Here is a 25553-nt window from a genome sequence, read left to right on the forward strand (position 1 = left end):
TAGAAATATATAAAACAATATGTTCTGCACTTTCTAGACTATCATATTTTTTATAGGTGCACACCATTTGATCTGGTTATCAAGCATTCATAAACCATTCTGGAACTTAAAAGCTTTTTTTGTGCAGATTATGTAATTGTGATTAGAATCCTTAAAACGGTATTATAAAAATCAGTTAATGAAAATGGACACGGTTAATGCGGGCTTGCATAATCAAACTTCTGGGGTATCAGGCAATTATTATGAAAGAAAAATAGGTCAGATACAGTCTTGGCACTTCTTTCCTTCGAAATGAATATTTAAGTGGCTACGTTCGAAAAGTTGGCCTTTATCCCAACGACAATAAATATAATTGATATTCGTATAAAAATTATATTACGCACCACCCTACAATTTTGTTCAAATATTCATTTTTGTTAGTTACATGCATTCGTTGTAATAATTTATTTCACATCTAGCTGTAAATAATAACTCACTTTTAGGCATGTAAGCTCCATTAAAGGACGAATAATTACTTTCCGTTTTTCAACTTTTCATTTCGTGAGTAGAAAACTTTTCATATTGAAAAAAAAAATTGTTTATTAAAATAAATGATTAAATCTCTGAGGATATTTGCAGCGGTTCAAAAGATTATTTTCTCTATTACTGTCACGAAAGGAGAATCCTCTTACGGAATAGCTTTCATTTAAAATAAATCGAAAAAAATAATGAACACTTATCTTTTCTGTTAACATTTTAAATTAAGGTTTTCTTTCTAAAGTTGAAAAAAGTAATTACTTTTACTATAGTTCATTATTAAGTAGTGTAAATAAATATTTGATGCTAATTATTTCTAATGGACGTAAATAATTCTTTTAAAAATATTGCTGATATAAAATGCTTAGATAAAATTATATATTCTATTATATGCCAATTATCTGATGTAATTTAAATATATCCAATTAAAGTAAATAATTTTAAACAAATAATTACCAATTGACATGAATATTTTTAAGTATTAATAATTTTGAAATTATTAATTATCAATTAGCACAAATAATTTCATATTAATAATTATCAAATGATATAAATAGTTTTGTATAAATTATTAATAATTAGCATAAATAGTTTTATATGAATAATTACCAATTAGCATGAATATTTTTAAATATATAGTTATAATTGACATGAATAATTTCAAATAAATATTTACCTGAATAACATAAATAATTTTTATAATTACAAATCAGCATAAATATTTGTTTTAAAAAAATACCTATTGAATGAAATAGTTTTATATAAACTATTACGAATTGTTATAAATAATTAAGTATCAGTTTTTTAATCCAAACAATTATAATATAAATAATGATCAGTTATCAAGAAAACGTTTATACAATTAATTACCAATAATTTAATGTTAATTAATTTTATATGAATAACTATCAATTGAGATAAATAATTTTGATATAAATTATTGACTAAATAATTCAATTCAAATTATTATACATAACTAATGCATAAATAATTATCAATTACAATAAGTGATTTTAACTTTTTTAATCTTATATTCATTATTCAATATACATGGGACTTTATCAGAAATGAACACTATAAAACTTGCTTTTTATTTTTTATATGGAGTACTGGAAAAGATAGAGTTTAAGACAGATGTTTCAAAGTTGGATATGGGCCTATTCAGAACTTTTTTTAGGATCTCTGCTCCCTACAAGGACCCCTCCTACGACCCCCATGAGAGGAACAAAAAAAATCTTACGTGATTTTTTAAAATGCTTTGTTAACAGAATTTCAACTCCCTTCTTTTAATTAAAATATAATAAAATGTGTAAAAAGTAAGCGTGACGTAGTGCATAAGCGTAGATCTTTATAGGAAACGATACGGTCTTTATAGGAAATGCATTAGATATCGAATTTTTTTTTATTTAATTAACCAAAAACTATAAAACTAAACAAGAAAAACCAATACACATCGAAAATTTGTTATAGACATTGTTAAACTTTTAAGCAAATAGATAAGAAATTCAAAAGTTGCTACACCCATACGTGCGTTATACATGAGCTCTATCATTCATCCATGTGTTCTATCTTTCTCATTTATATATGTTTCATTATATTTATTAGGATAAAATTTATTTTAATGAATTTTATCGGTTATGAAAAAATAAAAGCATAGCTTTTAGAAAAAATTTAACTGTTATTTTAACTGAAATATTACATATGCATTTTTATTAGATACTATCCAAGCAAATGATTTTTTGCATCTGATATGTCCAGTTGAAACTGGCAATAGAAATAATTAAAGCTTACGGAAACATTAAAACTTATTTGTTGATAATGACAAAGGAAATCTTCTCAATTAAGTTTAAAAATAAACTATCGATATCTATGTTTACTCTAACGCCAGTTGAGAGTAGAGTAAACATAGAACTGAACAAATTGAGCAAACATAGTAAACTGAACTATCTGAAGAAAAATTCAATTACTCAATTTTTTCTTTGTTTCTTACTTTTCCTCTACACTGTAAAAAATTCCGGATTTACGGTAAAATTTATTTGTATTGGAACATGCGACGGTACAAAAAATCTAATTATCTGTAATTTTTACAGTAATAATTACAGTAAAATCACTGAATCCTTTTAGGTAAATGGATTTTTGGGTAAAATGATTTTTATAGCCATCCCTCTTGATTTCGCACACGGAGAAAGAAAATTCTGGTAAAATTATCATTATATATGGTATTAACATTTCTGGTAAAAAAAACACCATTCTGGTAATAAAACAAATATATGGTATTTAAACCATTAATTTGACTTATCGGCTTACCGGAAATTCTGGCCTCCAAAATTATAGTTCTTATTATCACTAAAAATTAAGAAAAACTGAAAAGTAAATTTAATTGAATCAATGATTTTTATGCACAGTGCTTTCATACCCCCCGGACTTTCCCAAAGAACAGGAACATAAAATTATTTCCCTTTTATTTACTGTGGTGTATTTCTTTCTGGGTTTGCACGGCTTTCCATGGACGATAGATTAAACTGGAGCTGAAAGGCGTCATCAAGAGCAACACCAATCTCTCGCATGCAATTGTATTTTATTTTAAAGACAAGTTAAAATACTATAAAATAAAAATTATTAAATTAAAAGAATATATAATATAAACAATCAACAATTCCCCTCCCCCTCAGCCGGGCGCGGTAAAATTATCAAACGTTGATCGGTCCGCTGTGATTAAAGAAGTTGAGGAGCACTGCTCTAAGGTATGATAAAATTACCAAATTTTATCACACATTATAAAAACATATTTTATTGTTAATTTTTCCAAAACTATCACCAAGGCACTTCGGTAAAAATTATTGGGCTTTTTGATCTTGTCAAAGAGCTAGAAACACGGTAAAAGCTACCATATTTTCGAAGTTTTGCCATACTTTTTTCTCAGTGTACGATTGGTCGAAGCTCCAAGAATATCCATTTTGTAAAAAAAATAATAAATAAACAAATAAAAAAAGTATAAAAACTTATTAAAAATAAAGTTTATTATTTTTCTAGAATAAAATAATATCAATAACACTTGATTTCACCTTAATTTTACTCGCAAATGTGATGATAAACAGAAACATGTGATTCCGCTTGATCCCATTCTACAATAAAATGCCAATCCCCTAAATAAAAGTTTAAATATAAAAAAGAGAGGTTAGTCAAGCCTTCCATGTTCCCTTTATACATTGTAACATTTTATTTAATATTTTAAAACGCTCCCAAGTGTTTTAAAATATTAAAAAAAATTTATACTGTAAAAATTTCGGATCAAATTATGTCAATGAAAATTTTCACATTTAATCACTGTAACTTTTTAATGACAGTGTAATTTTGGGTGAGTAAATTAAAATGTTGATTTTTTTTAAAATTCATAACACAAAAAAAATGATCTTGGTTCTCTACTAGGGCGTATGCAATTGGGATCAAGAAGATATACTTGCAGCCTTTTGAAAATCCAATAAATTAAAAATTTAGTTTTATTTTTTCATTGTTGGTATTTTTAATTGTGTGAGATTTCTTTTATTTCAATTAATTATAGTTATATTTATTTTGAATAGTTATATTTTTATTAATAATAATATAGCATGGGATGCTGAAATTCACATAGTCAGAAACTGAACGCACGAAATTTTATTTAAAATTTAATGATATGATGAACTAATAATAAGTTTATAAAGTAATAAAATACAAGAGCTATTTGTTTGTATTTTTATTTTCATTTTGCGCTAATACTATATTTAATTCAAATAAACCGTAGTTTTAGATTATTTCTTTTATTATTTAAAATTAAAATGTTAAAAATGTAAATTTTGTACCAATCATGTACCAAAAATGTAAATTTTGTACCGCATTCAGCCACATTAAAGTAATTATTGAAATTATTTGTGAAAATTTCTCATGTACGTGCGTAGAAAGATATTTCAGAGTTATAACAATTGGTGTTTGAAATATTTTCTGGATTCTATATCTTCCTCAGGAAATGTTTGTAGTTACCATTATCATTTTTGATTGTAAAACAAAAATGTATTTTGTACATGAATAAAAATGATGAATTTTGTAGATGAATAAAAATAAACCAATGAATAAAAATAAGCCACTGAATGAAAATAAACCAGTGAGTAATTCCAATCTACCGAATGCGATTTCTCATTTTAAATTTAAAGATCGGTAAGAAGTAATTATAACTAAACTCAAAAACTTCCGGAAAATTCTAGATAAGATTTTTTTTTCTATATCCAAAATTTATTTCCCGTGATACTTTAGTTTAGTTTATGCATTTCCGTCACCTTGAACAAAATTCCGAAGATATGTTAGAACTAAAAATGGAATTTCTTATAAGGCAAAACTCCCCTGATAAGTATTAATTCCAGAATTTTTTTGCTTCATTGCATATTCCCTAAGGAATGTCTTAAAAGACGACAGATGAGAGTGGGGGTTTAATTATTAACACACCATTGAAATAGGACGTGTTAATAACTAAGCAGGTTTCGGTTTCAAACATTAAGTGTAATTTTTTTATCAATCGATTTTTTTGCATCTTAATGAATTTTAAAATATACACTAGAATTTTGCTAATTTCAAGATATTGGAAATTTATTAATTTTTTATTTTTGACCAAAAGTTTATTTCCTGTGACACTTCAGTTTATTTTATCCATTTTTGTCACTCTGAATAGAATTCCAAAGATCTGTTATAACTCAAAATGAAATTTTTTATAAGATGAAGCTCTACAGATTCTAGAATTTAATTCCAGGATTTTTTTGTTTTATGTATTTTCAAGGGAATGTCCAAAAATAGCGACAGATGAGGTTGCGGGGATCATTGAAATATTATGCGTGGATACTTCAAGTTCCGATCATTACATGTAGTTTTTTATCAATCTATTTCTTTTGTATTTTAATGAATTTAACTATATGTGCTTGAATTTCACTAATTCCAACTCATTAGGACCGTTACTGGTACGGTACACCGAAAAGTCGGATTATTCAAAATTCTTATTATAGTTCTTGTTCCTCATGAGTTTTTAATTACATAATCGAAGACAAAACTGAATCATCAAATTTTGCAACAAGGTTTTCAGCAATTATTTTTTAAATGCTTTACAAAAAATTACGGTACAAAGTATAGGCAATTTGGGTGCATTATCCGCAAAATTCATTTTTACCGTAAAATATTATACCGTAATTTTTACACTATTATTCATTTAATTAGAGTGATTTAGTGATTTTACTCAAACTTTTACAGTAAAATTTTGATGTATCAGATTCTTTATTCAGCGACATATTCTGTTAAAAATAGATTTTACGGTAAAAGTATTGGCTCTTATGGTGAAGGTACTTTTTACGGTAAAATACATACTTTTTACCGTAATTTGTTCTGGAATTTTTTACAGTATACAATAAGATGTTCATCACCTAAATAAGTGTTTAAATATAAAATAAGAGATGGTTGTACCATATTTCCCGTATGTATTGTTACATTTTATCTAATATTTTCAAACGCTCCAAGCATTTTTAAATATTAAATAAAATGAAGCTTTTCCTCTGAGCGAAATTGAAACGATTTTATTCGGCTACGCATTATTTTCTCAAAGAATATATGAAAAATCGGAGATGTATGATAAATCGGTTTTTTGTTGTAGGAAAGCCACCAGCTATACATTTGGATAAAGCTGAGATAAATCCTTAGAGGGTTAAAAATCTTGTCCATAAATATTACATTTTATTTAATATTTTCAAACGCTCCAAGCATTTTTAAATATTAAATAAAATGAAGCTTTTCCTCTGAGCGAAATTGAAACGATTTTATTCCGCTATGCATTATTTTCTCAAAGAATATATGAAAAATCGGAGATATATGATAAATCGGTTTTTTGTTGTAGGAAAGCCACCAGCTATACATTTGGATAAAGCTGAGATAAATCCTTAGAGGGTTAAAATTCCCGTCCATTCATGTTTTTTTACGCCAACATTATCGATAATAAGACACTACAGTTATATTTATATATTATATTATTGGCTATTTCCATAATTGGGGTGAAAAACTTTATTTTATTGTTTTAAAATAAAGAATTCCTTAACAGTTTTATTTAATGAAAAACATTGGCAGTTAGATATTGGCAAAACAAACTCATAACAGTGTTATTAGATTCTATATTATTGATAGAACAATTTGAAAAATAGTGTCGAAAAAAATTTGTTTTATTTTGAGTAGGATTGTTTTAAACATTTTAATATTTTAATTACATTAGAAAGTATAATATAGAAATAAAGATAAATATTTCTATATTAATATTTATGTAGAAGGTAAATGGAAAACGTCAAACATAGTAGTAATGTTTTTTCTCAACTTAACTTTGATTTTGAAAACTCTTTTAATCACTTAAAAGACGAATTCGGAGTATGTGTTTTTTTCGCAAATTTAAATTTATCAAGCATTTTAAGAATTAGTTGGCACTCTGAAAAAGAAGAATATGGTCACATTTGCCGTGTTTCTGGCTCTATGGTAACACTACGAAACTCGGCGCTTTTTACCGATATGTTTTGGTTATAGTTTGGTAAAATTAAAAATAAATTATGATTTGTATTATGAGGAAAATTTTGACAATTTTATCATACCTCAGAGTGTGGCATAAATACCATTTATTCAGTTAAATTTACTTTTCAGTTTTGTATTTTTAACTGAATGTGTGGTAACAAGAACTAAACCAGTATTTCCGATAAGCCGTTACCAAATGAACGGAAAAATTACCAAATGAATAGTTAAAATAAAGTATATTTTGATTTTATTAACCAAAGTTATGGTAAAAAGTTCTCCACGAAAGCAAATTTCTCCCAATACTTGATCCAAGAGTTCCCTTGTCTTCTGGATTGGGATCAAAATTACAAGGCTACGGAGTTGAACACGAGAATTTTTTTCAGTCTCTTTTTCTTTTTTTTAAAAATTGACGGGAATCAGCGTGGTAAGTAATTGAATTTCTGCATCAGCTACCAAATATTTCAAACTTTAGCAATCTAAAAATATTGGTTTCACCTTAATTTAGAGACATTAAAAAAAAACAGGCATTTTTAACAAAACTTAATGTTTCAGCGGATGGAGCGTTTGCCTCCCAATAAGGTGAACCGGGTTCGAATTCCAGCCATGGATGGTCGATACGAATTTCGTACCCGGATTGCATCGACCACAGTGCTGACATAAAATAGTTAAATATCCTCAGGGGTAGATGGATCATGGGTTAGAGTCATCTTGCCATGAGGCTTACCGTGGGAGGTTTTTGCAGTTTTCATGAAGTGCATCTTGACTACAAAACTGGTGGCAACTACTTTACACCAAAGCGGTGTTGAACCAAAGACAGTTCCTGGCGTAGCAAAACGTAAGATTGCTGTTTTAAACTACTCTGTGTAAATTGGCTGCTACTAATTTTGGTATGCAGTAACACAAATATTTCTAATTACAGTAAGATGAGCCGTGGTGGCTCAGAGGATAGAGTGTTCTCTTTCCAATGAGGTGAACTGGGTTCGAATTCCAGAAATTCCATACGAATTCCACTCCCAGCTCGTACCGATCACAGTGCTGACGTAAAATATCCTCAGTAGTAGATGGATCATGGGTTAGAGTCCCCTTGCTGTCAGGCTAACTGGGGGAGGTTTGTGGTTTTCCTCTCCTTGTAACGCAAATGAGGGTTAGTTTCATCAAAATGTCCCCTACGAAGGCAAATTTCTCCTAATACTTTATTTACGAGTTCCCTTGTCTTCTGGATTGGGTTCAAAATCACAAGGCTACGGAGTTGAACATTAGCAGTCGTAAACCCCAAAAATATGGTCGGCTGTTCAACGATGGTTATAAGAAAAGAAAACAAAACAAAACTGAATGTTACAAATAAAGGAAGGATATTAGTAATAATAAGTTTTAAAAAATATTATGTCGATCTGAATTTTCACAATTTTAAAAATAAACCACTTTAATAATAAAATTTTAAATTGATCAATTTAACAGAAAGAACTGAACCCATTTAAAATTTACTTGGCCAATCAAGCATTTTAAAGTTAGAATATAAAATGTTTCATCTATTTTTAAAAGAGTAGAATTTATTAAAAAAAATTAGAAACTGTTGTTTTTTTTTGTCGATTCGTTTAAGTTAAAAGTAGATAACAAGAAAAGGAATTTGTAATATTTGAAGTGGTAATAAATTCGTTTAATTTCTACTACAAGAATTGATAATTTTTAAAACTAAAATCCAAATATCTTAAATGTATTTTTATTAGCAAAATCCTTCCTATTAAATTTCTCCTATCAAAATCTTATCAGTTATTACGTATACACGTAAAAGATCATAAATCTAATAAGAATACTTAATGTTTTTACGTCTGATGTCATAGAGGAAGAAAGAGTGAGATATATTTAAAAAAAATAAACATTTTATCTTATGAAAAATATAAACAGGAGAGTTTTCAGCGTATAAAGTTCTACACTGATGCGACTCATCGCCTTTAGTAGAATAACAGAAATCTTTCTATCACAATAAACATAATAAGAAACATTTAAGTTCTGCATAAATAAAGAAGCAGTTAAAAAATTAGTTGGAAAAAATTCCATATTTAAAGTAAAAATAACTGAATTTATTTAGGAGGAAAAAAAACATTTTTAATGGGGGAAAAAGTATATATGAGTATGACATAGGCGTTGAAGATATTTGTGATAGTTAATATAACTTTGTGAAAATTAGTAGGACAACCAAGCCATACAGATTTTATGTATGAAAGTTGCAGGTTTTTAAGTAACTTAATTTTTACTTGTATAAAATTACGTGATTTCAAAATCTACTATAACTAAAACTTTCTTAAACTAACTAACTATTCCAAAAATTAAGATAAAAATAACTAGTTTCATTTATTTGTTGGATTACTTTGTTTATTTATTTAATTAAAATAGTTCATTTTCACGCTGTTTTGCATAAGTTAAAGTATTTCACCCCAAGACTTAAGAATATTTCAAATATATTAAGTTTATAACATATAAAAGTGCATCGCGGATTTTAAAAATTATAGATTTTTTCTAAGTATCTTCAGTTAAATGTTCAGTAAAATACCGAATGACTACCATTCGGCTGTCGAATAGCCAGGAAAATTTATTATTCGGCCAAAATCATCATTTGGTGAATAGCTAGTGACAATCAATTTCCATTTGTAATAGTTAGTATTCTAGCAATAAAACAATTTCTATCATATTAAATTTATCAAACATTGTTTGAAATTTATCGTAAAATGTTGCATGCGATTAGTTTTTATTTTTGATAATTATTGCGATGATGAAGGTATAATCCACAATTTCAAAAGTTTGTTATAAAAATATTTAATTATAATAAAAATCAACATTTGCTCTTTCGATGGTAAAAAGTATTATATAGAAGTATTAAATGGAGAATTTTGTGACAAATAGTTTAACATCAATCATTAATTTTAAGGACAGTACATGCTCTTCGAATACTTTGTTTACTTCTTGAATATAAATACTTTATTTCTCCAGAATTTCGCATATAATAAAGTATTTCACCTCAAGACTTAATAGTGTTTCAAACTTATTGAGTACATATCATTTAAAAGATACAGTGTATTTTAAAAGAGTTAGATTTTTTTATTATCATAAGTTTAATGTTCATCAAAATACAGAATAATTAGCATTCCGCGGCCGAATAGTCAGGAATATTTGTTATTCAGCCAAAATTATCATCGTGAATTTCTTGTGATAATTAGTTTCCATTTGTTATTGCTGGTATTCTAATAATAAAGACATTTTTATCTTATTAATCAATCATTGTTTGAAATTTATTGTTCAAAATTGTTGGTGATTAGTTTAAATTTTTGATAATTATTATGATGTTAAAGCATAATGCACTATTTCAAAAGCTTATTATAAAAACATTTAAATATAATAAAAATCAATACTTGCTCTTTCGAAGGTATAGAGCATTATGTGGCAGGTTTTTAAACTGCAATAATTAATAGCAGAACGTGCATGACATATCTACATTTGATGTAGTAAGCTTGTTGTGTTGTTTATAAACTGCAAAAAGAAATTTTGCATTTGAAATCAAATCAGAACATTATCCCCCAATATCAAATGTAGAATGGCTTTTAATAGACTGGACTGTTTTTTATCCACAATGTAAAACCAGAAATAACTTAATTTAAAAAAATAATAATAAAAGAGTTAAAAGATAGCGAAAGAAACGCCTTCGATTGTCCAAACTATCATAAAATCGCGAAAGATGAATGTTCTAAAAGGCGTGTTTCAATTGATACTGACCTTTTTTTTCTTCTTTCTCCCAACTTCATTCATCCTTTCCATCAACCACCCCGGTGTCAGAACGCGAGATTTGTGCAGGTAACGATCCAATTTTACAGAGACACGTTTTGATATACAGTTCTCTGCTAAGCACGTGGTCTCATATTAAATAATGTTTGAATATATATTCTCGAATAGCTCTGCTAACGCATTATAAGTAGTAAAAAGAAATGGCAGTTGGGAAAACCACGCAAAAAATAACGTTGTCTTTATAATTTAAATAATTTTTATCGATGGAATTGAAAATGTTCACATCGACGACTAAATTGCTTGATATTTATGAACTCTTATTGTAAAATTGAGATTAAATTATTTAGTCCTACATTGATATATATTTATTTCGTGCATTGGAATTTAACTTTATTTTTGAAAATTTTGTTTAAATGTTTCGAGTAAATAAATAAATAAATAAAAATAGTATACTAAAACTCCTTGAATTATATAATTTAAAACGTATAAATAAATGGAATTATAGATTTAAGATTTATAGATTTAAGAGTTATTGATTTAAAAATATAGATATGAAGTATGATGGATTTTGTACTAACAATGATTTAAGGAATTTCAGCAATTTAATATTCTGAAGATAATTAAGTAGATGATAAAAAAAAACTTAAACATAATTAAACAAACATGGAATAAAAAAAAAATTTCTCCTTTTTTTATCAATATCAAATAAATGATACTTTTTGAATACGGAAAAAAATGTGAAATGAAAATATGCAAATGTTCTGGAAAGATTCATTGTATAAAATGTTTAAAGATACTGCAGGATTATCACTTACCCAGCCATGATCCTTTCTTTGGCGATGAGTCAAATCTGTACAATGAGAAGAAGATACAAAGCGGCGAGAAACTCCGCGTTCTGCGGCGAGTCTCTTTCGCCGCCGTGCTTTGAATAGTGGCTGCTACCTATGCGGTATCTGGCATTTTATAGATCGCCACATTTGGCTACTTATCACCTTTTCATCCAAAAACTTTCAATCGATTAAACGAGGTAAACTTACTCCCTTTTATCTTTTTCTTCCTCTTCGTGGAGGAATTTCACGAGGAGTATTATCACTTGGCTACAATTTGAAATGAATGGCAGATTGTTCTGTTACATTTGCCTCTCCCAATCATTTGTTGGCGAGAAATAATGAAGAATATTCAAATTTAGAGAAGAATAATAAAGTTTAACAAGAAGTAACAGCCTAAGCCTGTGAACATTCAATTTAGTTAAATGTTGTATACAACATAATAATATTCCATTTAATAAAGTGATAGGCGATAGAAAATGATCTAATTAAAAAATATCACCGATAATGTTATATCTTAAAGATAAGAATACGGAATTATTGTAATGTCAATGACTCATGTATGTTATAGTTTTTAGGATTTATTCTTATATTACTTAAATTTTATGTTTTTACACATCTTATCAGTAATAATAATTGATACGACATTTTAATTATACTACTACTAAATTTATCAAGAGAAAAATTTGAAAAATTTTTCATATCGTAATTGGACAATTTATTGATAACTATTTTCTCAAAGATGAAGTTTTAAAAATATATGTATGTATACATAGGGAAAGTATGTAATTCGGTAAGAAAAAATATCTACACTCTGAAAAACTGAAAAAAATTTAAAAAACGAAGCAAGAAAATAAATTGATAAAAAGGCAGAAAAATGCAGAGAGGAAATTAAATAGATTCTTAATATACAAAAATAGACTATTTTGAATAGAATACTTCATTTAAATACTTTAAAAAGATTCTTAATTAAACAGAAGCTGGCAACTCATCTCAAAGTTTGTACTAAAGTTAATACCGAGAATTAAGCTACGAATTAAACAACTCAATTTAGTACAAAAGCTCACCTATTTTCTTTCTTGCATTTTGCGAGTGTGTGATTTTTTTTTAATAATAAGTGTTCTTATAATTGCTTACCTAGTGTGTGTTTTAACATGGAATTATTTTAATGTCAATGACTTACGTTAATTTTAATTTTGGAGACAGTATTTTCATTATTGGATTACGATGCTATGGTATTATAAATGAATGTCTTAAGGCAGAGGTTCCCAAAAAGCATTCGAAGGAACTTTTGGATTCCATGTAAGAATCACAGGACTTTTTTTTTCTTTAACTAGGTAAGATTTTTGAAACCTGCAATGATATTTATATCTAAATGATAATACACTATTTATATTAAATATTTTGGTTATTTTTAAGAAATTATTTTAATAAAATCTAAGTGAAAGAAAATAGTTAATTTTAAAAATATTCATTTATTCTAATAACAATGCATTAAATAAATTATGAAGGGAATACGCATTTATATAATAACAAATTGCATTAGCATTTCTAATGGAACTTTTCAAATCAAAATAAAATAACTAAACTCAACAAAGAAATACGTTTAATCAATGGCAATTCTCAACAAAAATTCTTTTTCACGTTCTCTATAAAATTTCTTTTTCAATGGAAACCATAATTCATCTTGTTTTACTCATTTTTACTTATGTATGCACCAAAAATTTATTCAGAACTACAATAGATGCCACTCCACGCCTGGAATACCTTCAGTCTAGCATAAAATCAAATTTTAAATCCGTTAATGATAAAACTGTAAAAAAAACCATTCTTTATATTACATATTTTTACAATAATAACTAGTTTCTCTTTGGGTAATATGCTCATAATTTTCAAAATAATTAGCAGTCTCTCCTCGGCTAATATATTCTCAATTGCAAATAAACTTTATTTATAATATCTGGGTTCCGTCAAAGAAGGAACTATCATTTAGGGGGCCATTGTTGAAAACAATGAGAACCGATGACTTAAGGTATGCCAAGACAAGCCAAATTTTCATTTTATTCCCAGGATCGTTTTTGTAAAATGCTTTTTGTGGACGTTAAGATGATTTTGTGTATTGCTGTTATATTTGGAAATATCAGAAACATAACAACCAATCTGGAAACAATACTAAGAAGTATTTTGATGCAAATATCACGATCGTAAAAAATTTTTACTTAATACAATACTGCCCAAAAAACTTCATTTATTTCGTTTTGGATTTCATAAGTTAAACCTCAACAGTAATAAGGTTATTCCATAGTGACTAACGTAACATTTACAGAATTTTGACATAATTATTTATTGAAATATAAATAAGTAAATATAATATCGTCCTGTTCATGAACATTTATGATGTACACAATTAATATATTCTGGAAGAAACTAAAAGTTGCTATCTATTTACCAGTTAATAATAATTGTTTCCTTACCTTGTTGAAACATACATAACAGTTTTGGAAATATGGCAAGTAACATCGCTTTTTTTTCAACAGTATTTATCTGAGAAGCTAAAGACGTACTTGAATTGTATTAACATACTGTATAATAGTAATTTTTTGTATTAATAATTGTATAATAGTAAAGGTTATATAATTTACTTTTTAAACTTTTTAAAAAATACGTCAAAAAATATTTTTGCTAAATTCAAACTTTAGAAAAAAAGAAAAAAAAAGAAACTAGTTTGAATTGCTCATAGTTTTTTTTATGTTAGTCAATCATAGAAATAATGCATTTATTTTAAATTTTCAAAATGAAGAACAGCATATTTAGAATTTTAATTCCTTAATTTTTTTTACATTTAACTCACGCAAAATAAACTTTATTTCAAGAAATTAAGTCTTCCGGTTCGAGATAGAGAAATTCATAATTATTTTCATGATGAAAATTATCCTTTTTGTCCTTTTCTGCGAATTTTTCATCAATAGTTTAGATGTTTCTCTCTCTTTTTTTTTTTCTCTTTGTTTCTGTCTTCTCCATTTGTGTTATGTAGCAGTTAAAAGATAATTTTAGATATTTGTTCACCTGAATCAGAATAACATACATTTATACATCCTTAAAATAACATATACACACTGGCCGATGAATTAGAAACCTATGTCGCACTATACAACAGCCTGGTGGCTAATTTACAATTCAGTGGCGTTTTTTAACTTGCTTTATGTTCGGAGATTTTCCTCTTTGCTACAGTTGATCGTAATTATAAGGCAAGCTTTCATTTTTTATTCCTTTTAAAATTTGTTACCTGAACTAAAAAAAAGTCCAGAATCAAGTTTTTTTTTATTTAAAAAAATGGTCAAATAGGAGAACTGGTCGTTTAAGGCATCTGGAATGGAAAATCGCGGCTCGGTGGGAATAGCATGATGTGGGACATGTTCTGTTGCTATGGAAGCGGTGCCCTGGTATTTTTCGATCAATTGGATCCCACATTGTTATATTTTTGCATCGAAGTTGACGGGTGTTTCATGAATGATAATGCAACTATGCATTGGCCACATGCTTTCCAAATTAGTTGACTGAACATAAATTTGAATTCCAATACCCTTCCTGGCCACCGCAAGCCTGGATCTTAATTCATTTTAACTGTGGTTACTATTTAAATTGTTGTTAACTGTTTAAATGTATGTTGGAAAGGCACATCCAACAACTATCTCCTTTTCCATCTAATTTTCTTAATCTTTAAGATTTCGTAGCCAGAGGGTGGTGATATTCTCTGGAGATAAATGTACTCCAAAAACCTTCAGAGTCGATGTCACACGAATGCAGGCTGTTATACATGCAAAAGGAAGTATAATAAAATATTAATTTAAGGTTTCTTATTCGTTAGACAGTGTGTGCTTAAGGAATAAAAATATAATTCTACAGTAAAATATAAATATCTTATAAAACATAATTAAAATGAGATTTTCTTAGGTACCTAATCTAAGTAACGACAGTCACAATCTAATTTATCCCATTATAGTCACGCAAACATCTCTGTTTCAAATATGATAAAATAATTTTTTTATTCATTTAATAGCTAACTATCAAAGAAATTTTTTTTCCAATGCCCGATTGACCCTCATCATTCAGGTATTAGTAGGGCATATTTTTTGACCACTCTTTCAGGGGCACCATATCAGAAAGATCAACGTTGCTGCTGCTCCCACAGAAAGGACAGATAGTACAGAGAATGAAAGAATATCCGTGTCTTGCCCGGGATTCGAACCCAGGATCTTTCTGCTGTAAGGCTCCCTGTCCACTATGGTCCTATGGTTGCCTCAAAGAAAGAATTAGAAGGTTAAAAAATTCTTAAATACTTTTTCTTGATTTTTTAAATGGACAATATAGTATTTTTATTGGCGATCACATGAATATCTACAATTGTTTTTCAACATAATTATAGTGTTCTGTTTATGAATTTATTTAAAATTGCTAAAAAAATATTGACAAGATAAAGGATAAGGGCGTAATAAGGGTGGGTGACTCCATAATATTTATACATACAGCTGAACATAACATATTTATAAAAACCAAATTCCGTGCATTTTTAATAATGTCCCTTTGTACATACTTCTATTAATCTCTTCAATTATAATGATGCTCCGAAATAACCTCTTTTAATATGAACTCCTTGCTGAAAGAGAAACAAAATCCACTTGATGTCACACATAAATATTTCTACGAGGAAAACACAAAAACTATTTTGAAAATTAACGAAATGCTAAGATAGAAAGCGAGATTGAAAATAGAAATTTCTTTGATTGCCGGAGAAAGCATTAAGGAGTTTTAAATGTGAATATTAGAAACACTTTGAATTTTCATCAGATAATCAAACAAAGTACAGATGATTTCTGTTCCGCCTAACTTCAAGGGATTTGTCAGCTTTTATTAGTATCCTTGTTTTTTGCTTCGTTTAAATATTATTTTGCAACCCTTAATGCTTCCTTGACTTCGTTTTTGTCAAAGATTTTAAAAATATTTATCAAAAATTGTTATTGCAAAACACCTTAGATTTGAATATTTCGAATAGCTTTCGTGGTATAAATTTTTCACTCGCATATTTAAAAAAATATTCATCATTTTTTTAAACACTCTTTGTTAAGAATAGATTATATACACTATAATACAAAATTTTTGTCTAAACTATTTAAGTCAATCTTTAACTTAGTGGGACAGAATCTAAGTTATGTTCCCGTTTGACTTTACCTAATAGGACTCGATCAAAACATCTTGCTTAAGAGCATACCATGATCTGCTAGCAAAGCATGAAATCATCTGTCAACGAAGTGATGAAGTAATTGTCGCCGAATGACGAAAGCTGACTCTTACAAGAGCTGCTTTGAACCAAATTCATGCAAGTCAAACAGGAATATAACCAGCGACATTATGTACATATTCCAAAGACATAATCATTCATTTTTCTACATTCTTTTATAGTTTTGGTTACAAAATATATAGCTAAAAATATAAAGAAAATACTGAAAATAATAAACATTAATGAGAAGAGAAGCGGAAAAAATATTAAAATAAAATAATTTTAAAAAATAATATTATCATTCAAAGAATTTTAACTTTATATAAGAGGTTAAAAATTAAAATTAGCAATACATAATTTTCTTACTTAAATATCAGTCTAAAATTTCANTATAATACAAAATTTTTGTCTAAACTATTTAAGTCAATCTTTAACTTAGTGGGACAGAATCTAAGTTATGTTCCCGTTTGACTTTACCTAATAGGACTCGATCAAAACATCTTGCTTAAGAGCATACCATGATCTGCTAGCAAAGCATGAAATCATCTGTCAACGAAGTGATGAAGTAATTGTCGCCGAATGACGAAAGCTGACTCTTACGAGAGCTGCTTTGAACCAAATTCATGCAAGTCAAACAGGAATATAACCAGAGACATTATGTACACATTTCAAAGACATAATCATTCATTTTTCTACATTCTTTTATGGTTTTGGTCACCAAAAATATAGAGAAAATACGGAAAATAATTAACATTAATGAGAAGAGAAGAAGAAAAAATATTAAAGTAAAATAATTTAAAAAAATAATATTATCATTCAAGGAATTTTAACTTTATATAAGAGGTTAAAAATTAAAATTATCAATACATAATTTCCTTACTTAAATATCAGTCCAAAATTTCATAAAATTCCTACGAAACATGTGGATCTAATACTTAATTATTAACAATATTATTAAAGACAGTTTTTCTTGGATTATTATTAATAATTAACCGATATTAGAATTTATTAAGCAAAATAAAATTAAGTCTGTTGCGACTTTTGATTTCCTGCATCTTTTCAATATCATTCCCCTTTCTAAACTAATTCAAAAGATTTTCTTTTGAGTTATTATTATGATTTTAAAAATGTCCTTAATTGCGATTTTGATAATTGGGAAATTCTAATTAATTTTCGTCTTTTTAATAATTATTTTTACAATGGAAAATATATTTTTATTCAAATTGATGGAATACCACAAGGATCTAATTTTACATCTCTCTTAGCTAACTCTTTTAATTTTCAAGATTATACAATTTTGTTAAATATGTACCCCGAAGAAATAATCTTGCTTCGTAATCATGATGATAATATTAATTTTAGTTTTTTTTCAATTTGGGTATTGAAAAAGAAGAAAATACTCATATCTGCTTTGCTGATTTATACGATAAAAGAAATGACTAGTTTTTATCTAAATAAACTAATTATTTTGAATTCTAATGTTTCTAAAAACATTTATGTAAAAACCATTTCTAATCAAATGAATAGAATTAAAAGAATATATATATTGATGTATTTATTTATCATCATAAACAATAATCAGTCTTTGAATTCGACAAATCTTCAGCGTACATTAATTTAGTATTTCAAAGATAAATTTTCATACAAGTAATCTTTTTCAAACATAATAACTTTTTATCTAAATAGTTCGCAAGAACTGCCGAAATGAAATTGTACTCAATGTACCAGCAATTAAAATGGTCCCAGAAAAATAAATAAACTATCAACGATGCTAGTAGTTGCGTTCGGAAACGAGAAAATAGTTTTGGTAAAATTTAAAGAAAAACATTAAGCAAAGGTTGCCACATAAAAAGATATGAGGTTTTAGACATACGATGTAGATCTACATCAATATGCATTTAAATAATGATACTAAAGTCATGATCGGCTACACTGCACCAAACGTAATTAATATTACATACTGTGAGGAAGGTGTGCAAATTAAGTGTAACGGAAAAAGAGGAACAATTACTTTGTTATCCGTATTTACCTAAAAAAATGCAGATGGGGTTAGGAAATTATTATGGTTTGGAATTTGGAGCTTGGACGTTATTTTTTTTATCTGGTTTCTGTGAAAGAAAACTATTTATAAAACTAAGATACAAAATTTTGACCTAGTTGGATGTACACTGTAAAAACTGTGGTGTACTATCTCTCCAAATTTGATGTTAAACTGCCCAAAACATTGTGTAATCACTCCCGCCCCCCATTTAATACTCAATTGAGCTCTCATATACAATTTATAGGGTGTAAATGAATCTAAAATTAGTATTATGGGAAAATTTACACCAATCACTTGCGCTTTCACACGATACGTTAAATATTTTCGTTTCTCAAAACACCAGTGTTGGCGCACTTTAATTATCGTTTCTGGATTGTTTACATTTGAATGCAAGTTGGTGAGAGTTTGCTACTGTTTTCAATTTTACTATATATTTATGGGAACAAAAGTTTGTCGTTGAAATATTTATGCATGTTTTAGTTGCATAGTAAGGATATTGATATTTTCGTTTTTATGAGTCTGTAAACTATATCTGTTTAATACTGCATAAATTCTATCTGCTTCTGTTCTATTAAGTCTAGTTAATATTCGTCTGATAATTTTCTCTGTATTTTTTATTTACATGTTTCCAATCGTATGTTTTATTATGTGTCCATGCGTTTGCTTTATTTACAAACTAATTTAATAGCAAGAATTAGTCTACATAATAATGTATCCTACATTATAACTATTAATTATAACTATCATGCGTACGTAAAAATAACTTTACGTACTCTTATAAGTATCTTATCTTACGGTAATTTTATTTTATAACCGTCGTTGAACAGCCAACCCGATTGTGGCTTTACGACTATTTATGTTTAACTCCGTAGCTTTGTAATTTTGAACCCAATCCAGACAAGGGAACTCCAGGATCAAGCATTGGGATAAATTTTCCTTCGTTGGGGCCTTTTTTTGGTGGAACTAACACACACTTATGCTACATGGTTGAGGAGAACCAAGAAAACCTCCTACTCTTAGCCAGACGGCAAGGGGACTCTAACCCATTACCACTAAAGATATTTTACGTCAGCACTGTGGTCAGTGCGAGCTGAGTGCAGAATTCGTATCAACCAGTCATCCCTTGGATTCGAAAAAGTGTTACCTCATTCGAAGGCGAACACTATATCCCCTGAGCCACCACGTCTCATCTAACTGTAATTATAAATATTTTTGCTACTGCATACGAAAATTGGTTGTAGTCAATTTACACTAAATAGTTAAAAAGAGCAATCATGCGTTTTGGCACGCCAGGAACTGTCCTTGGTTCAACACCACTTTGGTGTAAAGTAGTTGCCACCATTTTTGCTTCAATTTTTTAGTGTAATTGAATAAAATTTTTTTGAAAATCTGTTACCTTTTATAGACGTTTTGCAGTATAAGTTAAACAACCACTTTGATCGCTTAATAATAATTTCAAAATAAATTTTCTGTCCCATTAAGATTATAATTTGTGTTTGTTGTTCTCGAAGTCTAAAAAAGGGGGAAATGTACTCGCATCAATTTTTCATTTACGGAATTACAAAGCGTGCTACATGATCCTTAATATTTGCATAAAAAGCCAATTATAGATAATTATAATATATTTTGATTTTTTTTTTCTTATTTTAAGATGATTTTGATAGGTTTTAGGTTACAAGTGCTTTTAGAACATGATTTCCCCCTAGGCACAAGCACGTGCACGACACAAATAGCAATTACTGCGGAAACTAAATTATATTTTCTGTTATAAATTGTATGGAAGTAATAGCCTAAGTGAGCTCTTTCACTTGAGAAAATTTGCATGGAACTTTCACTTCTCTAGGCATTATTTATTTACTTTTATTAAAATGTTTAAAATTGAGTTTCATAAGATTATGAACTCATCACTATTAGAGAATTTAAGAACTACTAAAAGAAAGGAAAAATAATATGTTTGGCTGAAAAAATAACTATTTTACAAATATTTCTGTTTTAAAAATGGCGCAATAGTCAATTTTTTTTTCTTTTTATTGTTCTAAATTTACGCTCGCTCAATGCACTTTTAGTATATTAAACAAATGTAAGGTCAACATTAGCGACATAAAATCTCTGAATAAGTTTATAAACTTGAATGTAAAATTGTCAAATTTGAGAAATTTTTTTTCGATTAATAATAAAGGAAATCGTTGAAACCCTTTTAAAGTCTTTATATAAAAAATTATTTAAAATTTACACACACACCCACCCACACACACACACACACACACACACACACACACACACACACACACACACACACACACACACACACACACACACACACACACACACACACACACACACACACACACACACACACACACACACACACACACACACACACACACACACACACACACACACACACACACACACACACACACACACNTGTGGTTAATATATATATATATATATATATATATAGCTTGTGCATTTTATACTGTTATAAGAAGTGTGCAAAAAAAAAAACAAGAAAAACGGATCACCCTGAATAACTTTTGATCTAATGATCGGATTTTCGCGTTCTAGGACTCAATTTAAATAACTCAAAGGGGTGATCTCAAATAAGTTAAGACGATATTTTAAATTACGAAATCTGACGCAAAAAAGTACTTTCTCTAAATATACAAACTGAATACTTTTTTTGTTGTTGATGGATTCAGATTTCTGACCCCCAAGATATAGGGGTTAGCCGCAATCTGAGAAATATGGTCCCAATAGTTTAGCAATCTAAAGTCAGGGCCCTGTAATGTTAATTTCAATTTTTGGGTATATCGCTAGGTCTCGAAAACTTTTTAGCGAATGAAAATTTTTTTACACACAATATTAAAATTCGTTTATCCAAAGATAATGTCATGCAAAAAATAACTTTAAGTAAATATTTATTATTTTTTATTATTTTATTTGTTAATGATCGAAAAAATTTTGAATCTAAGGTAAACAATTTCTTACATTCCTTTAAAGATTGTAATTTTACATGGAAAAATACAAAATTTGAGCGAAATCGGTTCAACAGTTCCTGAGAAATTGAACTTCAAAAAAGTAGATTTCTCAGCAACTATTAGACCAATTTTGCTTAAATTTTGCATTTCGCCAAGTAAAATTGCATTCTTTGAAATGATGAAAAAATATTTTATACCATACAATTAAAAATTTTTCGATCATTTATTGAAAAAAAAAAAAAGTTTGTTCTGAAAGTCGTTTTTTGCATGGAATTATATTTAGATAAACGGATTTAATAATTGTGTGCAAATTTTTTTTCATTTCGCTTAAAAAGTTCCTAAAATACGGTGAAATACGCAAAATGTAAAATTAACATTAAGGGGTCAAAACTTTGGGGTGCTCTCCTGACCAAACTATGGGGACTATATTTCTCAGATTATTGCTACCAGCTATATTTTGGGGGTCAGAAATCTGAATCAGCAGAAAAGAAAGTCTTTCTTTTTTAAATTGTCTTTTAGCACTGTACATAGTCATGTATTTTATCATAAATTACGTAAAAGTAAAAATGACAGCTAAATAAAACAGCTTTTTTCCAAATGTTACTCCATTAAGGGAGAAAATCAGAGTGACTTTTTCAGAAACTTGTTTTTTCTCTCCTTATAATATTAACAAGCGAGAAAAATTGCCTTGAAAGTTTAGACTAAAAAATTGTCTACATGGTGTTCGTAGTGTTTTGTACCAAAGAACTTAATGGTAGGGTGCAGTTATTGCATTCACAAAAATATGCTTAAAAGCATGTCTGAAATTGAAGCAGAATATTATTAAGTTATATAGATTGAACATAGACTGCTTATAATTTGAAAACAAATCTTTTCCCACAACATTCCTTTAAAATATTCGGTGATTTTTGTTAAAAAAATAAAAAAAAAATAATAAAGAAAGTAATAATAAAATAAAATAAAATTAAGTAAAAAAGAAACATTCAATTAAATTAAAATCCCTTGCAAGTTTTTCTTTGTCAAATTCCTTCTTGTATATATATGTTTATCTTTTTCAAAAATAAATAAAGAAATGAAATAAAATAAAAATAAATAAGAAAAAGCTTCTTTTAAAAAAAGAAGTATAATTTAATACACATAATATTAAAGTATGGTTTTATATTTTAACTTTTAGGCGAGATACATTTCAAAACAGTATACATTTCAAACACGATTAATTCAAAATTTCTCTATTCAGACTATGGATTCAGAAACGCAATACTGTGGTATTTAATCAAGGATAATGGGCATGTATTATTTTTTTAAACACAGTCCATACATTATGAAATAAAATATTTAAAAAAAAAATGTAATGATTTTAAAAATGCTAGATCGCCTACATTTTACCATTAAAAAAATAAAATTTTAGTTAGACTAAACACATTTTAAGCTTTCCTCTTTTAAACTTTTTATAAATATATTATAAACTAATTGTTTGATTGTATTCACTGTTGGTAGAATCCTTTGTAATGTTTTAAAATGTAAATGTAATGTTTTAAAAGGAAAAAGTTTCCATTGCAGCCCTGATTATAGAAAAGGTTTAAACTGACAAAGATCTAAAATTACCAAAAAACGTGATTTGTCCAAAAAATGACGGATGATTTGAAAGAAAATGATGAAAGAAATGAGAAGAAGAAAAACTAAAGTAGATGGAAAAGCATGTTTTTGTTGCTTTCTGCTTAGGAAACTAGATCCGATATTCTCCTCACAAGCTTCATGGTTCGTTAAGAAATGGTGCAGCTAAATTAAAAACCCATAAACCATTCGTAACTGCTACTTAACGCAGTCATAGGGAAAAACTCACAGATTCCCAAGTAAATATTACAATTGGAATGGTCTTTGCAGCAAAAAAAACTTTGTCTAACAGTTTTGTCTAACAGTTTTCTTGTCTAACAGTAGCGCAATCTGTTCATAAACTTTATAACTAGCTTCGAAATTTGTGGAGAATTAATACTTAGTTTAGCTCGATGCTGAACCCGATTTAGAACATCAAAAGATGAACACACTAAATCAGGCATTTCTACCATGTTTCTTTTTCTTTAACTATATTTTGAAAACCTGCTTTTTTAATTATTTTTTCATAGAATTAGTAAACGGCTTATTACCTTGGCTTACACTATACTTCCAAATCACGTATAATTAAGTCCTTAACTTTACTTACAATTCAACAATTAAAGAAACGTACTTGAAACTAGAAAGTTGAAAAAATGAAATACTTTTTAATGGCGTTTTATTTTTTTTCTTCCTTTAAACTTTTACTATAATCCTGAAAACAATATAATTCAGCGTTCTAAAATGAACTGAATAAAACAACTTTGGTCAAAATACAATCTGCAACCACTGAAAAGTACTCCAAGTTAAACTTAAACTTTTTCTTTTCAGTTGAAAATTCCTTTATTTTTCATCTTTTGTGGATGGTACAAAAGCATACTTAGGAAATAGAGATTGTATGAATCTTACCTAAGGAAGAAGTAATACGCCGGAAGCGGTTTAAGTGTCTATTTTCTATGAAATGGAACTCTATTTTACTTCAAAAGATTATACTTCTTTCAACTGTTCTAAAGTCAGATCTTATTTAAAAAAAAAACATTAAATAACTGGTTTTTACAAATAAATAGAAGTTTTATCTGGATGTTTAAAACTGTATTATCTTTCAAAAACCTTTAATTTTAGTGCTATTTCTTACTTTTACCAAACTGCCAGTAACTAAATTAAATTATGTTCTTGACAGTTAAGAAAAAAGTTAGGGAAAAATCCGATTTTTTTTTCTTTATACATTAATTTGTTCATTTAATATTATTTCTGAAACAAATTGTTTGAATACATATTCTGTAAAGATTTCTTTGAGAAAGCGCAATGTTTTGTCATAGATTTTTTCAGAGTTGTTAAATTTTAACACGGCCAAAAAATATCTATCGGTTTATTTCAGACCACTTAAAAAAACTCGACTTAGACAAAAGAAAAAGCTGTTTTTGATTAAATATTTTTCTAAAAGGAACATAATGTTATACAGCGTTCATGTATGTTATCTAGCAATGTATTAATCTAGTTAAAACTTTAATTCTAAATTTTTTAGGCACAATAAATTTTTAAATTTACACAATTCAACAAAATTATCGGTTTCCTTATATTTGCCAAAAAAATGTAATATTTTGAGAACAATTTTATTTACAGAAAATGCTTCATTTACAATGGGTAATCGAGTACAATTTTTGAAAAATGTTTATTTTTGAGTGATTTGAAGCTCTGTTGGAACAAATTGAAACACCTTTGTGCAAAAATATCTGGCATAGAGCCTCCTCCTATAAGATCAAAATTTGTACACTATAATATCACTATCATGAATTGCTTCAACCTTTACGTGAACTAATTTTCCGCTTAGGTTGAAGAATATTTTGGTCCAACGCGCTCCAATATTCAATTTAATACCCTCCGATTCCAATCCGGTTCCACACGCCCCTGGGCAACCACCTACAATTAATTAAAAGTATTAAAAAATGTTTTGATGTTTCTTGTAATTTTTTTTAAAGGGT

General features: G+C 27.9%; 2 protein-coding genes across 4 annotated transcripts in view; one reads left to right on the forward strand and one right to left on the reverse strand.

The window, feature by feature from the left end:
• Positions 1 to 11809, reverse strand: part of LOC107445909 (carbohydrate sulfotransferase 1-like) — a 114014-nt gene extending 102205 nt beyond the window's left edge. Inside the window, exon 1 of one of the 2 annotated variants that reach the window (XM_016060400.3) lies at positions 11670 to 11809. Coding sequence is in view for 1 of the 2 variants with exons in the window: in XM_016060399.3 (XP_015915885.1) it covers positions 11670 to 11677 (8 nt within the window). In the remaining variant the exon portion in view is untranslated. The remainder of the gene's footprint in view (positions 1 to 11669) is intronic. The other variant, XM_016060399.3, reaches the window with a different exon arrangement.
• The window catches only part of LOC107445928 (uncharacterized), a 258022-nt gene that overhangs the window by 94742 nt on the left and 137727 nt on the right, over positions 1 to 25553 (forward strand). The window contains exon 1 of one of the 2 annotated variants that reach the window (XM_071187393.1): positions 16476 to 16496. The exons of the other annotated variant lie outside the window; for it this stretch is intronic. Coding sequence (XP_071043494.1) covers positions 16495 to 16496 — 2 coding nt within the window. The 5' untranslated portion in view covers positions 16476 to 16494. Of the gene's footprint in view, positions 1 to 16475; positions 16497 to 25553 lie in introns of those variants that run through there. 2 annotated transcript variants of the gene reach the window in all.

This window comes from Parasteatoda tepidariorum, chromosome X1 (assembly GCF_043381705.1).
Source record: "Parasteatoda tepidariorum isolate YZ-2023 chromosome X1, CAS_Ptep_4.0, whole genome shotgun sequence".
NCBI lineage: Eukaryota > Metazoa > Arthropoda > Arachnida > Araneae > Theridiidae > Parasteatoda > Parasteatoda tepidariorum.